Source organism: Dromaius novaehollandiae, chromosome 6 (assembly GCF_036370855.1).
Source record: "Dromaius novaehollandiae isolate bDroNov1 chromosome 6, bDroNov1.hap1, whole genome shotgun sequence".
NCBI classification, from domain to species: Eukaryota; Metazoa; Chordata; class Aves; order Casuariiformes; family Dromaiidae; genus Dromaius; species Dromaius novaehollandiae.
In genome coordinates, this window is record NC_088103.1 from 11396061 (window position 1) to 11412263 (window position 16203).

General features: G+C 37.3%; 1 protein-coding gene across 1 annotated transcript in view; it reads left to right on the plus strand.

The window, feature by feature from the left end:
* CTNNA3 (catenin alpha 3) overlaps nt 1-16203 on the plus strand; it is a 572729-nt gene that overhangs the window by 325585 nt on the left and 230941 nt on the right. The window contains exons 8-9 of the mRNA XM_064513677.1: nt 9801-9881; nt 15057-15209. Of these exons, the coding sequence (XP_064369747.1) occupies nt 9801-9881; nt 15057-15209 (234 nt within the window). The remainder of the gene's footprint in view (nt 1-9800; nt 9882-15056; nt 15210-16203) is intronic.

Genomic DNA, 16203 nt, shown 5'->3' on the forward strand with positions numbered 1-16203 from the left:
TATGCATAGCTAAAATCTCAGATCAAGGGAATCTGAGGGAAATTAATCTTTATTATCCATCCACAGGATACAAGAGTAAAGCTTTTATGTAAAAGAGTAAAGATTTTATGTTAACAAATCTTTTGATGCATCTGTTCTGTAAGTGAGAATGAGTAGGATCGTTGAGAATATGTCAAAATAATAAACATGTCAACACAGACGTAACTAACCTATTCAAAAATGAGAAAAGGAAATTCTGTTCTCCGTTCTACTCTTCTGACTTCCTTGTCTCTTCTTGTTCCTCTTTGACATAAGGGGAATGTAAGAACAAAGTATGTGGTGGTATAGAGTGGCTATGAGGACTTGGAAGTGAGATTGTTTTATCAGGAATATTTTTCTAATGACTCAAAATATTTTTTTGATAAAATGTTGATTGATTTTAATGCTATTTAGAGTCTCTTTAAGTCTGTTAGAATGTGTTTATGTAGTACATGTTGCATTAAACTACCCGCATCTAACACCACAGTAGGACTTTTTTTGTTGTCTTGAAAAATGCATGCTGTGCCTTTGCTTTGCGGCAGCAGTAGCGGTTAGGAACTTGCTCTGCCTCGGTGCCTCCTTAGGTAGGGATCACTGCCGGGAGCTGAGCTCTGGACATTTTTCTCCTGTTTATGATTCCTGTTGAAGACTATAACTTTTTGATTTAGAGTACAGCTAAAACCTCTAAACAGTCTGGTTGAGAAGCACTGTCTTAGCAACTGTACTATATTTTATTTTGAATTTTCCTCCCCCTCCTTTCCCTTCCTCCCTCTCATAACAGCGTATAATCTCCAAGCCATTTATATGATAGTTCATCATAGGGAAGTCTTACGCTGCTGCTGTAGGATGAGCTTTCCTCCAACTAATTTCCTATTTTTCTGCTATAAAGCTGCCAGAAGACTTTGGTGAATGGCAGATGGATATTCAATTAAAAACTTCTGTACCAGGAACTTAGAAAATTGTTTCTTAGTAAAAAGCAGATGAACTTCAGTATGCTGCTTGTTGTCAGTTTGATACCATGGGTACTGCTCCATTTCTGGGTATCTTTGCCTTCCCTCTGTGTATCAGCAGTGAATAAGACTGATCTGATCAAACAAAATACGACAGATTTTTACTTCCTGCTGGTTCCTCAAATAGTTTTAAAGTTGAAGTACAAACCAGAGTAATGTACTGTTGGCCTTTATGACTTCTCTATAAAATGTAAAGACTCTGTCACATTTCATATATAAAACACTTGTGGCTTGTGGTTTTGCATTAGAAGTATTAAAAAATCATTTTCTTTGCTTTACAACAGAGCAGTTTTATGAGGCATTTCCTTTGTGTGACTCCCTTTCCCAAAGAAAGAAAAGTAGTAGAAAAACATAGTTTTTTTAGGACCACCTTGGAATCATACTGAGATTTTCTAACATTTCTCTTGCTTTTTCACATTTGAAAAGCTGATATAATGAGGGAAAAGATGTTGACCTTACATACCAAAATGAAAGAATGAAAATTCAAAGTAACATAGGTTCCTCCTCCTCCCCCTTGGCTCACTCACAATCCCCTTTAAGAGAATTCAGGATCCTTACTCCCTTACCAGAGACCAGGGATCCAGCTCTGTCCTTTGAGACACCTCGGTTGCCTTCACCAGCCTCAGTAGGCTCAGAGCAGTGCTTCAGAAAGCAGATGAGAACGTGCAGTATGATGCATATTCCAGCAGCATAAATAAGTGTGAGAACTTAGCTCACTTGAATAATTTTTAAATTAAAGGGTTATAAATTCTAAATATTTTTCTGCATTTTTTAGACTTTTTTATCTATGCTTATTTGGTTTAAATTTGCTTTGCAGTTTTAAGATCTAGATATAACTGAATGCTAAAAGAGAGTTATACTGAGAAGGCTTTAAATTGGAGACTCTTCCTGCATATTGATTGGGAAAGGGTAATGCACACCATGAGGGGAGTCTTCAGTACTCCAGCCAATATTGATAGGGGTAGAGGTAATTCGTTTCTTACGAGATAATTCACATCTCACAGCATCAGATCCATAGGGAACTGTCCAGGATGGCTTGAAGAGGAAAAAAGCAGCAATCTCATATTGAAGCTGCTGAGGAGAAAAAAATATCTATAATGAGAAATAGTTCCACATGAAAGATTCCTTATTTGCTCAGTTGCATATGATTTTCCATGCCCTTGTCTTTTTTTTTTCTTTCTTTCTTCCTTTTTAAATATACTTGCTTGTTTTTAAGAGAATTTGATTTTCTCAAGTCAGGTGTCTTTTTGGAAAAAGCATGCTAAGCTTTATTTATGAGAGTGAGTAGGGAATTTGTGTTACAAAATAAATATAGTGGTTTCCAACTTACAAGACTCATGGGTTAGTCTTTCTTTGTGTTTCCTATATTAACAAAGGAAGGTAATAAATATACTTGTAAATTAATTTCCTTTTGCAGGCTTTTGATGTGCAGTAAAAATATGCTTTGAAATGCTGTATGAGAAGGCCTGGAAGCTTTTGCCTTTTCAAAGGAATTTTTGTTCTTTAAAATGTCAGAAATGTCAAGTTCTGCCTTTACTGTCTTGTCAGAGGATTCCTTGAATAACTTAAAAATGTTCATTTAAGAGATTTCTCAGGCAGCAGTTAATAAGATGGCACTGCTGAATCCTTAAGGATCTTCCAAAAAATGCTAGAAAAAACTTGCATATAACTGTTTATGCATGAAAATAGTCCTGTTGGCTCAATGAGGTTACTCGCCCTCAGAAAGTGGTTCGTATCCGTTTCCAGGATGGGGAACAAAGGTCTTTTAAACAGTTTGTTTAAAAGCGTGCGACATACTTGAAAATTACAAACAGTCCAAATCCAGCTGGCTGCCTTTTGTATCCGAGTCTGACACAAACGTCTTCATTGACATCTGTAGCTTTGGCGAAGGTTATCGTTTTAGTTTGTTTAACTAGACATTTCACCTTCAACAAGGGAGCTCGCTGTTTAGCTGGGAGTTGTGCTTTGAGCTGCAAGCTGCGAGTTGGAAGGGCAAAATGCTGTTTCCGTGAATTCTGCGTGGATGGTGCAAATATTCCTCAGGCCTTTTGGTATATAAATTGGTACATGGAAGTACAAAGTGGTTCTTGACAGCATTTAAATTCCTTTGGCTTTGCTTATTGATTGCAAGACTTTTTGTTTCTCCTATATGGGGAGACAGTAATGGCACTGAAGGATTGATCAGTCTAAACTGAGGCCTCGCTTGGGCAATAATTGTGAACAAACGTGCGCGAGAGTATTCAGACGCTGTTGTCTCGGACCTCCCGCGTCAGCCGGTGCTGCCCCCGCTGTCGGGGTGCCCGCGGGCCCCGCTGCCCTTCTGCGCGTGGCCACCCCAGGCCTGTGCAGGTGTCTCGCAGCCCAGCTCTTTCCCGTGCTTCACCCGACGGCTCTGCACTCCGGGGGTCACCTGCAGGGTGGCGAGCGCTTTGCCTTCTCCCAGCAAAGCCTGGGAGCAGTGCAATTTTTTGCAGTTTTATTTAGTTATTGATGGGTGAAGCACCATATGAGGTAATTTTGGCAGAAGCAAACCTGCTGTAATTGAGTTGGTAAACCTCTCGGCCCTTCTCTATTAGTTCATATGTTTTAATATAAATGAAGACTGCAACAGGATCAGCTAGAGTCCTCCCTTATCACTGTTTACAGTTTTCTTTTTTGGGGGAGGGGGGGACAGCTTGCCATTTGCAGTCTTCCTTACTTTGTTGAATTGCACAACAAGATTTGAGCCAACAGGATTTCCATAAGGTAGGTATGAAAGAAAATCTTATTTTTGTCTTTGCACAGCAAGGCCACGAATGGATTTTTCCCAAATGTCAACATTGTTACAACACAGAAGATTTTGTGAAACCATTTTTTATACTAGGTACAGCTTTTTTTCACGCACTGTTATGTTTGGTCTGGACTTCAAAATGACTTTAATTCAAAAGGGGAAACATTTATGAGCACCATAAACGAAAAATGTTAAAATGCTAAATCTTAAATGCTAATTTATAATAAAGGACATAAAATGCCTGGTATCGTTATAGGGACTGTAACTTTGTTTTAATATGTTCTTTTGGTTGGGTGAGTTTTGGGGGGCTTTTTGGTCACAGTGCAATGTACAGGAGCCTATCATTATTGAATATAGGATTATTGTCAGACAACACATTGCCTGAACTGTGATCAGCCATTTAATTAGAGCTCTGATATTTATTAACTTATCATAGTATTGATTGGTGCTTACATTATAGCTTGACATATTTTAGCAAGTTTCCATAGAAAACTGATTTCAATAAATGTGCTAGTCTTTTCAAAAATAAAAATTGTCCTTTGAACTAAATCAGCAGGCCGTTATCACAGAGTCATCACTGCTGGAGAGGAGCAATGCAGCTCTAGTGGTATTATTTTTCTGTTCAGTCTTCCCAGTTTGTACAATGATTGTTCAGGAACAGATGCATCCCGGAAGACAAAGCGTGGGCTCAGGTTCTGGCCTTAGACGTTTAAGTATGGGAAGCTATTTTTAGGGGAGCCTTTGAGTAGAATATGGATTAAGATTATAATTTTATTTTAATCATGCAGGTAGTTTTCAACATTCCAATGAAGGTTCTTTGCATTCTCTTAACTTCTGTTATTTTAAAGCAATATATAAATCTACAACTGCAGGACAAACTTGCACCAGAACTCTATATCTGAATGTCCTCAAACATCAGGAATATCCCAGATCTCAGGCCTATTTTGCATGTTTACAAATAAATTTTATCTTTATAGTGGTGTTTATGGAAAAGAAGTCAGAATGCCTATGAACATAAAGTGCCTACTGCTTTTCGGTTTCTGTAGTCAACAGCATACACAGAATTGTATGATATAACTAGGCTTATATGGATACAGTACTTTATACTCTTTATACATTGCCCTGTACCTGACTATATTTATGCTTTTACTGAGGAGTTGGCTGGGGAGGACAGTTGTTATAAATTCAGAGTGGCTCGAGCTCCAGGCTCTGCATTCGCTACTCCTCCACTGCATTTGGTGTGGGGGACCCAAATAGACCCTGACCACTTCTGCATTGGAAATCTGGCTCAAAATCCAGCTGTTGTACTTTGAGGCCCTGTGTAATGGCATAGGTAAAATTTCCTGACTAATATTTGCAAGAATCCTTTAGGATTAAAATAAAATATTTTAGATTCGTAGCTAAGACTCCAGCCCTTCTGAAACACAGAATTAAGAAAATACCTGATCCTCCTTTCTCACATGGATATGATAAAATAATTTTGCTACCTTGCACTCTGCAGCATGGGAAAGCTGAAGTCTACTTAGGTGTTTTTGAATGTGCCTGCTACTTTTGAAAAAGAATGACTATATTTTGAGTCATAATACCTGCTTCAGGTGGCTCCAACATGTCCAGTGTGTTTTGTGTAGTTGTATGACAATTTACTCTAAAAAGTCTTTTTTCTTTTAATTAATATTTTGGGGAAGATTAATTAATATTTTGGGGAAGACGGGTCTCTAAAGTGGTTGCTTTCTCTCTCTAGTGGCTTTTAGGGGATTTTAAGGAGCCCAGCCTTGCAGGATTTGAGATAATTCCTGTGAATGTGTTACCCCAGGTACATACCCAAATCAACGGGCTCCATTTGACTTGGCCGGCGTAGCTGTCTTGTTTATTTTAGTCCTGATAATGAGAGTACTTCATGATGGCTTAAAGGGGTGGTGGTGTTCGGTTTACACAGTGAATACTAACAATATTTACTGTTTTAATACCTATGGCTGGTTGTATCCTTATTAGAGATTTAGCTTGTATCTGTTAACCTCAGTACTTGAAGAGCTTGGATGGTTACTTAAATAGTGCTAACAAAATCTTCTTTATAATCTATGGATCGGTGTTCAGAGGAGAGACAGATTATGTAAGCATTTGTAGCACTTCAGAAATATAAACAAAGTGAAATTAAAATCCTACTGATTATATTCCTTTGTTTAAGCTAGCTCTTGATTTCAGTAAAGTAGAATTACCGCTGTCTTTGTTAATACCATTGACCGACACGTACCCACCGAAGACTCCGCTGCAGATGTGTTCTTGAGTCCTTCAAGGCTGTGTAGCTAGTGCAAATGTATGAGTTTGCATCCACAATACCTTAGGATGCAGAAGGATCTGTGATACCCATGAAGGTCATGATCCCCTGCTGGTGTACATTAACTTAACTCCATTAGAAACAATGAAGATACGGTGATTCATTTCATCGCAGAATCAGCCCTTAGATATGTGCACTTTTAAATGAAAATCCACGAGGGAAGATTTTCTGCACGTGTCGTTTTTGAGTCATTCAAGTAATGTTTTTTGCCAGTGTGCGCAATAGATAGGCCTGTACTGTTGGCAATAAGCAGCATTTATCTGCAGGCTATACAGTGTTAATTAAAAGTGCTTGCTTTTGCTTAGTGGAGTATTAATAACCATGTAACTTAGCGCTTGTAAAATGTGTCGTGTTAGAAATGCAGTGAAACAGGAGCTGGATATTGCTTGTCATATCTTCACAAGGAAGCCATATAGGCATTATTATGTATATTACAGAATTAAGCAGCAGCTGAGTGCAGGGAAACTGAGATAAAAAGGGGTGAGTTTAACCGCATGACTTTTGCAAACCAGAGCCTAGCATAATATGCACCATTTTCCTAGCCCTTTTCTGAATTCAGTGCCCTGTATAAGAATGAACTATTTCAGAATAGACTTGTTTGGTTGGTTTTAACTACAGTAGTCATGAGAAGAATGTTAATTGACAGGAAGATGAAGAGCATTTCCAATGCAGACATGGCAGCTATATTACTAGAGAGCACAACATAGTGTGGAGATGCTCAGGTCTTGTTAGTTTGACTATGCCATTGTTTGTAATCTACACTTAGAAAATATTACATCTGTTATTCTTCTAGTATATAAAAAGAGTAATCACGCACTGTGAAGCTTGCTCTGTTTTTGCTATTCAGATATCTGAGCTCACAGTCCGTAGAGGAATATAAATTCAGCTTAAAGGAATAATTCAGTGTTCAGAGGTACTTAGGACCAATGGACAATACCTTAAATAAGCTGGACAGCACTGTGCGAGGCCGTTGATGTTTAAGGCTATTTCTAGAGTGAACTTTGTAGTCCGGTCTCCCACTAACTTTAATAGACTTTTTACACAATTTTGAAATATTTAATTTTTTTAAGCAGGATTTATCCCAACAGTAACATTTTTTTGAGTTTTATTATTCTTTAAGGAAGAAAGACCTGTCCACATTCTGCAGTCTGAAGCTGCATTTTATAGTGGGTTTAGTTCTTGGGGTAAACCCCACATGAAGAGTAACTTCAGTTACAGTTATGTTTACTTACTAGACATTGACTATTGACAGTTACGTTAAAAATTTGCAAATAAATTTTTTTCATGTTCACTGTTCAATGTTTTTATGCCGCTTGTTGAGCAGGGTTATTTCATATTAGCTGCCTTCATATTAGCTTTAGGTTTCCTTAGAGCCAGTTGTATCATTAGTTGCCATCTCTGAAGTTACAACTTACTAGAAAACTTTAAGAAAATCCCAATATTTTACATTGATTCTGTCTTCTTAGAAAAATAGGCCCTAAATATAAAGCTCTTAAAGGATGTGCCAGTGTGGAACTGCATCCTTATCATCTGAAAATGCATAGGCATATGCTGAGCTGAGTAGTATCCGCAGTGCTTTTATTGGTCCTGTTTAACTAGCCGTTTAGAAAGGATCAATTTTGTTGTCAAGGCTGGCAATGACTTGCAAAACATACTGCAAGAGTCATTATTTACTTTGGTTCCTACACAAGTATTGGTATAAGAAATGGTGACATTACTATAGTAGAAAGTTAATATCTACCCTCAGAGTTTTCTTGAAGGTTTCAAGGTGAAGTTCAGATGGCTCTTCCCAAGGCCTGTGTTTGACCAGCTGCTCCCTGTGAAGATTGTGGAGCAATTTCAGTAATTGAAAGTAGCAGGAAAATTTCTCAGTCAGTCTGAATATGGAAGCTCAATTGTTCCCTTACGTTGATAGAGGATATACTAATCATTTCAAGGCATTTTTTACATTCTGTGGTTACATACACACTTTTAATGTAAAAGCTCTTTCCTGATCATCCCTAGTCTCTATTTTGATAGTAAGCATTTTGCTATACTGACATGGGCTTTTTGTACAGCAAGGAAATAACTGACCGGAATATCATATGTTGTATATAAAGAGGTTATACAGCTAGATAGATGCAGTATTGCTACTTTTGTTTTCACTGTTACTAATTTTAGTATGATTTAGCAAGTGAAAGTCATGTTTGTAATACGCACTGGCTACTGTGCTGCAGTGAGAACACCTGCGGAAGATCTGGCGAGGAGGCAGTGACTGGCAGAGTGTGTGGCAGCAGGCCCGGCGCGTGAAACCACGCACTGACCAAATTCCCCTCGGGGCCAGGCACGCATATTCTGTTTGGTCAACAACATTTAGCTGCTTGCCGGGCAGGAGCTACTCCAGGTTAGCACAGCTGAGATAAGGAGACCGTTCTAGTAGATTTAAGGGGCCGTTAGGAACAACGAGTCGAGCCCTGCCTGTGTGTCCGACCCGTACCTCCAGCAGCCTCCCGTCGGCGACCCCTCCTCGCGGTTCCTGGGGCTCCCCGTGCAGGCTGCAGTGCAAGTCCTTTATTAAATCGATCCTGTTTAACCCCTTATGAACCTTGAGTGTCTCCCTCCGCCGGTGTCTGACCCTCTCTTGCCCGCCTTGCGGTCACATGTGCTATAGCTGAAGTCCATATACTGTGGTCAATATATATAGCTATTTCCTTTACATTTATGAGAATCCAGTCCTTTTACTTCAAAATGTTATGTGTACTGAAGTAGGACTTTATGTAAAGATGCTTTCAGTGTTTGTCGTTTCTTTCCTTTAGACCAGAGCAGTTCAAGTTAGTGAGGAAGGAGTCATTGCTTTAGATATTTTAGACTGTCATATAGTGCATGTACTAACCTGAAAAAAGATTATTCAAAACAGCTAGTAGATACAGAACTCCAATGATAACACTTTACAGAAAAAATGCTGGGCACTAGAATAAAAGTTACTTACACTTTTCAAATAGTAATAATGATGTAAATACTTTGCCAGAAATAGATTGAAGAAAGAAGTTAGATGATTTTGAAAGTATACTACTGATTCTCTAAAGATCTCTTATATATCTCAAGAGCTGGGGAGTAGAAGATGTGGAGGATGAATGTGCTGTTAAATGAAGAAAATTGTCATTTTTACTGATGATGTTTGTTTACTTTTCATTGCACATCTTGAACATTTTTAAAATTCACCAATTCTGTTCTACAGGAGTAAATTAATGAATGCTGCAGATTAAAATACTATCAAACTGCACTGTAGGTATCTCAATTTATAAATTGCTTTTAGAGAGAGAATTTGTTTTTTCACATGAATGTGGTGATAATGGATTGGCATTAATAATAATAATAATTAACATAATGTTGTTCCATAAGTAACCAAAGACCATAAAAAAGTATTACAGCAATTCAGAAGATAAGAGATATTTAATTGCTTTCCTACATACTGCTACTAAGGTATATATTTTCATTCTGTGGTTTATGCTTAACATCACAATAGGCATTGTGTGAGTATCAGGGTACTGGTTCCTGAAACTCACTGAATTCGAAAGAATTCTTAAGCACATACATTTACCAAATGCTCTGATAAACTGAGGACACAACATAATTTCTAAGAGTTCATAAATAACCATTGTTTTGTTTTCTATCGCTTTTATTGCAGACTGACAAGAAAGGAAGAAGTAATACCCTGAATGTTGCAATAGACAGTATGTGCAAGAAGACAAGAGACCTTCGCAGACAGGTAAAGAACTTAAGGAACTGAAAAGATATAAAAGGAGACTTGAAAGAAGCTTATCCAAATTACTATTTTCAGCTTTCATAGTACCATAATTTGAAAACGAAGATTTCCTCTATATTAAGGAAATACTGGAGGAATAACGCTGTTCCACAGAAAAAATACATCCCAATTTCCAAAACTGTGGGAAAAAAAACTCCCAAATGGGATATTGGCTGAATGTATTTATATACATAGGCAAAACTCTGCATGTGTACATGTGTAAGACAGCATATGTACAAATACAATTTTTCTTTAGAAATATACCTGTAATGTACTTTGGAAGACTAGATTAATTTTATTTTAAATAAGTTTGAATTATCTTTCACTTTAGTATTGAGTAGATGTCTGCTTCTGTACCGTTGTGGGAACTCGTACAACACAGAAGGGTCCTTAGAATATCTGCTCCACATTCCCCCAAAATGTTATGCATCCCAGTATCCTAAAACTAATGGGACACATGGACCAAAGCTTCAACATGCTACAGAAGGTGAGCAATAGACATCAGCTGTGTTTAGGTCCTTGCAGCAGCAACAAACTTATTTGAGAAAAATTGCAAATGATGTTGAAAGTACATAACATGCCAGGTTAGGAAGGAGAGCTCAAAAGCCACTAGCACTTCACGCCAGGCCACCCCAACCAACCATCTGAAAATTTAAGGCCACAAAGAGCATGAGTACACATTGCCTTCATCCTGTCTCTGGCTGTGGCTGTTTGTCAGTTCTCTGGTGGAAGAATATCCCTGCCAGCTTTCTGTGTCATCTTGCAAGGCAGTTTATGCATCAAGATGATGAGGAAATTTCTTCCTGTCTCCCATAATCAGCCAGGAGAAGCCTTGAAGGATGAGATGAATATGATACCAATAAAGTGCTTACAACTAGCAATCCGAATTTCCCCTCATATTCTGTCAGAAATACGTTTGATCAGATACCAGTGACTTGCATCACAAACTTTGTCTAGGAACTCTCCCATTCTATCATACAGTCCATGAGTTTATTAAACAGCAGCTTATAAGATTTTAAGTTTCTTGACTCTGTTCTTGTGTTTGAAAATCTGTTCAAGAACTTAATTCCTAGGTTTATATAAATCTTTTTTAAAATTTTCAGGCTGAATGCATTTATGCCCAATTTATAGTCAGTCTAGAACCAGTATTTTTCTTTAACCAGAGTAGCTCTTTTCGTTTTCTCACTATTTTCCTCTGGAAAGTATTTCTGAGAAGTATTTCATCTACTCCCTCCAATTCCGTGTTCATACATGTGAATTGCGTAAAAATTGTTTTAGGAAGAGTTCTGGGAAACATGAAATTTTGGGTATATAATACCTGTGCCCGCAGGTATTGCTATAGGGTCTTGGCTATTCTGTCTCTCTGCACTTTTACTAAAAAAATTGTTATTTGCTTTATTCTTACAGCTTTTATAGTACTTAAAAAAAAATTTTGAGATATGTATACCGTATTATGTACCGTAACTGGTATTACATTAGGCTTTCATAGCAGATTCAGGGCTATAGTGTGCTTAATGTACTCTGCAAAATTGGATTTGAAGCTGAAACCTTATGGAGTTATATTTTGAAATCTCGCCAGCGTAGTGCACAGTATACAAAACCATCACAGAAGCACTGGTCCGGTCACTAGCTGATAATGGGTTATCCCATGGACCCATGTGCAATGTCTTTGTGGACCACTGTGAATAAGAAAAAGGCAGGCTTGTGTCTGGCAACACTTGAAGGTATAAGTGGGTATCTCCCCTAAGAGCAGTATTTTCTGGAAGTTCCAAAAATCTCTGGCTTTTCAGATGACGTGATTTGTATTCACTTCAAGAACTTGGGCAGCATTTCCGGGGATTTTAAACTGTATTGTTTTGATTTGGTTTTTTTATTTCTATTGTGCCAGAGGTGTGCATGTCATTTCTGTGTACAGTTTTACTGTACTGTGTACATTTACAGTGTACAGTTTAGATCACTACCTCTCTACTTAGCAAAGCTGTATGAATATTTAGGAAGGAATTGCCTTTTCCTTCCCATTTCTAATTCTCTGATAAATTATCAGGGTCAATTCTTCCCTCGCAGTTGTTTCTCAGTGTACTGTGAATAATCTGCACAGATGTTTCTTCTGTGTTTCTAACACATTTTTTTTTGGAAATATTATTCCCAAAGATATTCTAATAATTGTGTGCTGTTTCTTCGTCATGGATAGCATGAACACAAAGGCGAGTGCATTCCTGGGATCCCTTTGAAATGGGAAAGAGAGATCCCATACTAATAATGAAACTTTTTTTTCCCAGGACTTCTGTCAGTGTTGCACATGAGAAAATAGTTTCCTGTGAGCACAGTTTTCTGTACTCATCAGGATATTGATGTTAATAGTATTACAGCTACAGTATAACAGCTGCTGAGATTTGTTTCTCTATGCTCTACTGTTTGTGTATGACAAGCTTATGCCCCATGTTTTATAAACAACATTTCTGTGGGTTGTTTTTATCCTCTTTGATATCAAAACAAAAACTCTTCAGATTTCCACTTCTCTAAGAGTCTGTTCTAGGGGCAGGAATAAGACCTTGCACCTTAAAAATAAAACATGTCAGACATCGTCCTTCCTCTGCTTTCTAATATCTTTCACTTGCAAATATCAGATATATTTTAATTTTAGCACAATAAATTAATTTCCCTATTATTGGCTGTGAGTATTTCTGGCACTGTTCCTCTTTGACTGTTTATGTGTCTACCTATATTGCTACTTAGTTTCTAGCATTTTGCTCTAGAGGTGGCCAGAGCCAGAAAGAGAGGAAAAGAGAAACAGGGAAAAATGATCACTGTGATTATGATGAAGTGAAATTGATTACACTTCAGATAATTTGCCTTTTATCTTTTTCCTCTCCTTGTTTTACATCGCATTTCTTCATTCTTTAGTGCTACATGAGTCATCTTTTGCAAATCTCAGCTTCATGTATTCCTTAGCAAAACTGAAATAGGAACATATTTCAAACTTGTTTGTATTCAGTAAAGGCACAGCATTATCTTTTCTGAAGAAGAAGAAGAAAAGTGTTTCACTTTGTTGAATTGCAGGATAGAGGATTTCTTAGAATGAAATAATAACAATAATTTATATGTGAAAGGTTAATTAAAGCAAGCAAACCAGTAAAAAGCTATAGCAAAGAACTGTCTGATGGGAGATAAAATTAGGCTGCTGGTTTGAAAATTGGATGCTTCATTCTCACCACAAATGTGAGTGAGGTCATTGCAGTTTCTAAAAGGAGACATTAAGACTGCACAAGTACAACAATCTGGGCTTTGCAGAACCCAAAAGCATTTCTCTTGGAGATAATGAACCATCAGCCATGGATAAGAAGGTTCCACAGTTTTTTGTTGTTGATTATTATAATTACATCAGGCAAATTCAGTACATTTCTCTCTGTACAATGACCAATAAGGTAAATGGACGCACAATTAATGGAAATGTTTATGTTAATTTTAAGCAGGCGAGTAAGTCTGTTTTCTCCCACATAGAAATTTTAACAGGTAACCTGGCAGGATTGCAGACTCAATGTATTTTGTTCCTGGTAGTGAAACCTTTTAGTATCTCTTTCTTTTTCATTTTTGAAATTGCAGAATGGATAAAGCTATGAAAGCTGTGAGCATGACAGTAAGGGTCCACTTCTGTACTGGGATCTAAAACTTCTGTCTTTGCAACTTGCTTGCGAGAACACATAATGTATCCATCTAGTATATCCTAATGCAATAAGCTACAGACAGACAGAAGACAAAAACATTCCAAACTTACCTGTACATTTTTGGAAGACTTGTTTGCCCCAAGCGCCTGGTGAGTCAATAGGAATAAGCTTTAGATGGTGAGGCTATCCAAAAGTTAGTGGTGGATATCCAAATCTTGTTTTGAGCATCACAGATTTCTCTACTGTTGTTTCTGCTGTGTGTGTTTACTGCCCTCTCTGTAAGGTCAGCAGCATCAAAAAGATTTTGTGGGTTTGCATTTTTCTAGCTGTAGGAATGCTTACCTCTATGGAGTTTTCATGTAGATATTTTGGAGCAAAACACTAAGTGAAAACACTTCCTTTGGTAACAAACCTCTCAGGCATGTAAGAGTTCAGCAACCTTTTGTGATCTTTTCTGCTCCAGTCAGTAACTTATATAAATATTATAAAAAACAAATAATTTCTTTTGCAGTAGAGAATTTAATGAACTTGATAATGTTGGTTACATGGCATGTGAAGTTTTGATTGGTGCTTTTTCTGCAGTGTTCTAGGATTAGAACAAACAATTTTCATGTGTAGGTTTAGAACATGGAAAATAACCTCTAAGTGGAGTAATTTCCCAATGATCAGTTATAAGCTTACATTAAATCTAATTCAAGAGAGCTAATTGTAGCAGAATGTTACACTTCTTTAATAATTTAAGCAAGAAGTTCAAGAACAATTAATGCAAATGGAGAAAATTGAACATCAGACTCATTTATTATTCTCCTTGCTCTATTAATCTATTATCAGATGGCATAATCAGTAATATCATTGGTGTAATTACCATGAAGGCTACCATTTAGCTAATCAAAATGTATCATTGGTTTTTCCAACATGACAGAAAACATTTGGGTAATCTTGCAATCATGAAAACACGTGATGTAGAATATTTTGTATATGAGTATAAACAATATTTAATAGCCTTCTCCCTTGGCATCTGAACTTCAAAAGAAAATGCCTGAGAGACAAAATTAGGTTTGGCCTGATAGTAATTTTTCATATGGGGAAATCATTTAAGTAGTCCATTCTATTCATCAGAGAAGATGAATATTTGTCTGGCTCCACTGACTGTCTAATACATGTTTTAAGTGTCTTATTTATCTGTATACACACTCACACACACGTGTACACACTCACACATACAAACATGCATATTTAGGTACTGGTATATTAAAACTGTCCCTAAAATTAAATCCAGTTTTCTGTAAAATAGGTAAATTGTAGCTGCAGTTTCAGTCACATCCTGCAAATGATGCAGGAATACAGTGTGTAGGTGGTTATATTCTAAAATGCCAATAGGCGATAATTTCAATGGTCTTTATCATGAAAAATAAGTATATTCTACAATAAATAGTCCAATTAGCTGATACTAACGTAATGCTTTCTTTTGCAGCTTCGTAAAGCCATTATAGATCACATCTCAGACTCCTTCTTAGATACCACTGTTCCGCTTTTAGTTCTTATTGAAGCTGCTAAAAATGGAAGAGAAAAAGAAATAAAGGAATATGCTGCTATATTTCGAGAACACACCAGCAGGCTTGTGGAGGTATGTTTGATGGAGTTGCACTTTTATTGAGTGTGTGGTTTAAGTAACATCCCACTCTACATTTCCTTTGCTTTCTAACATGGTAAAAGAATTAAGGCTGGCGTTTCAGCAAGGAATACCTTAATGGCCTAATTTAATAGTAAACATACTCCATTTTTATATAATGGTTAGCAAAAGGACAGAGGGTTTTGTGGTAGGGCCATTTATATAGTATTGCGTTGCATAGAAGTTCGGTGAGTGAGGGGCCAAATTCTGCTCTGGGGGATTTAGTGTAAGCCTCTCCACAGAGGTGCTCCATGGATCTTGATCAAACACATGCCTCTAAGGAGCAATAGCTCAAAATTCAGAATGCTACTAGTGCTACTGGCACTGTTTGATGCACCACATCAGTGTTAGTTGTTTGCCAGCTTCCTCGACTGTGAAAGCTTCTAGCCTGCAGAGTAATACGCTGTAGAGGAAATGGTGCTGTGAAACACAGTTTAAAGCCATGAATGCTCTATGGGAATTCTGAATCCCAGAGTTCTAGAAATACGGGTCCTTTGGAGGCCAAAAGCATACTGACATGTACACCAAATAAATTTCTTTGCATACATTGTATAATGTAGGATATTCTTTCTTATTACTCAGTAATGCAAAAATGGAATTTCTTGGGGATGTTTAGAATTTGATGGACCATCAATCCTGTAAATGTGAATAAATACTCACTGATTTAAACAGGGCCATTCACACTGGAGCTTGAAACTCTACTGGAATGTTGAAATTATTCGCAGGATTATTATCTCGTGCATCTGTAAGGAATGCGTTGCTAATTTTTGTCTTTTTAAAGCCTTTAGTGCTTTTGTGTGCAATGGCAGTAACGCAAAATGGGAAAAATTGATGATTTCACTCTGTGGCTGAAAACTGTCTCAGAATGAAATTGTAAATCTTGGGTGATCTACAGATAATGAAAGATAAACAGATAAACAGATGGCTAAAGTAGAAGTACGGTATTGCA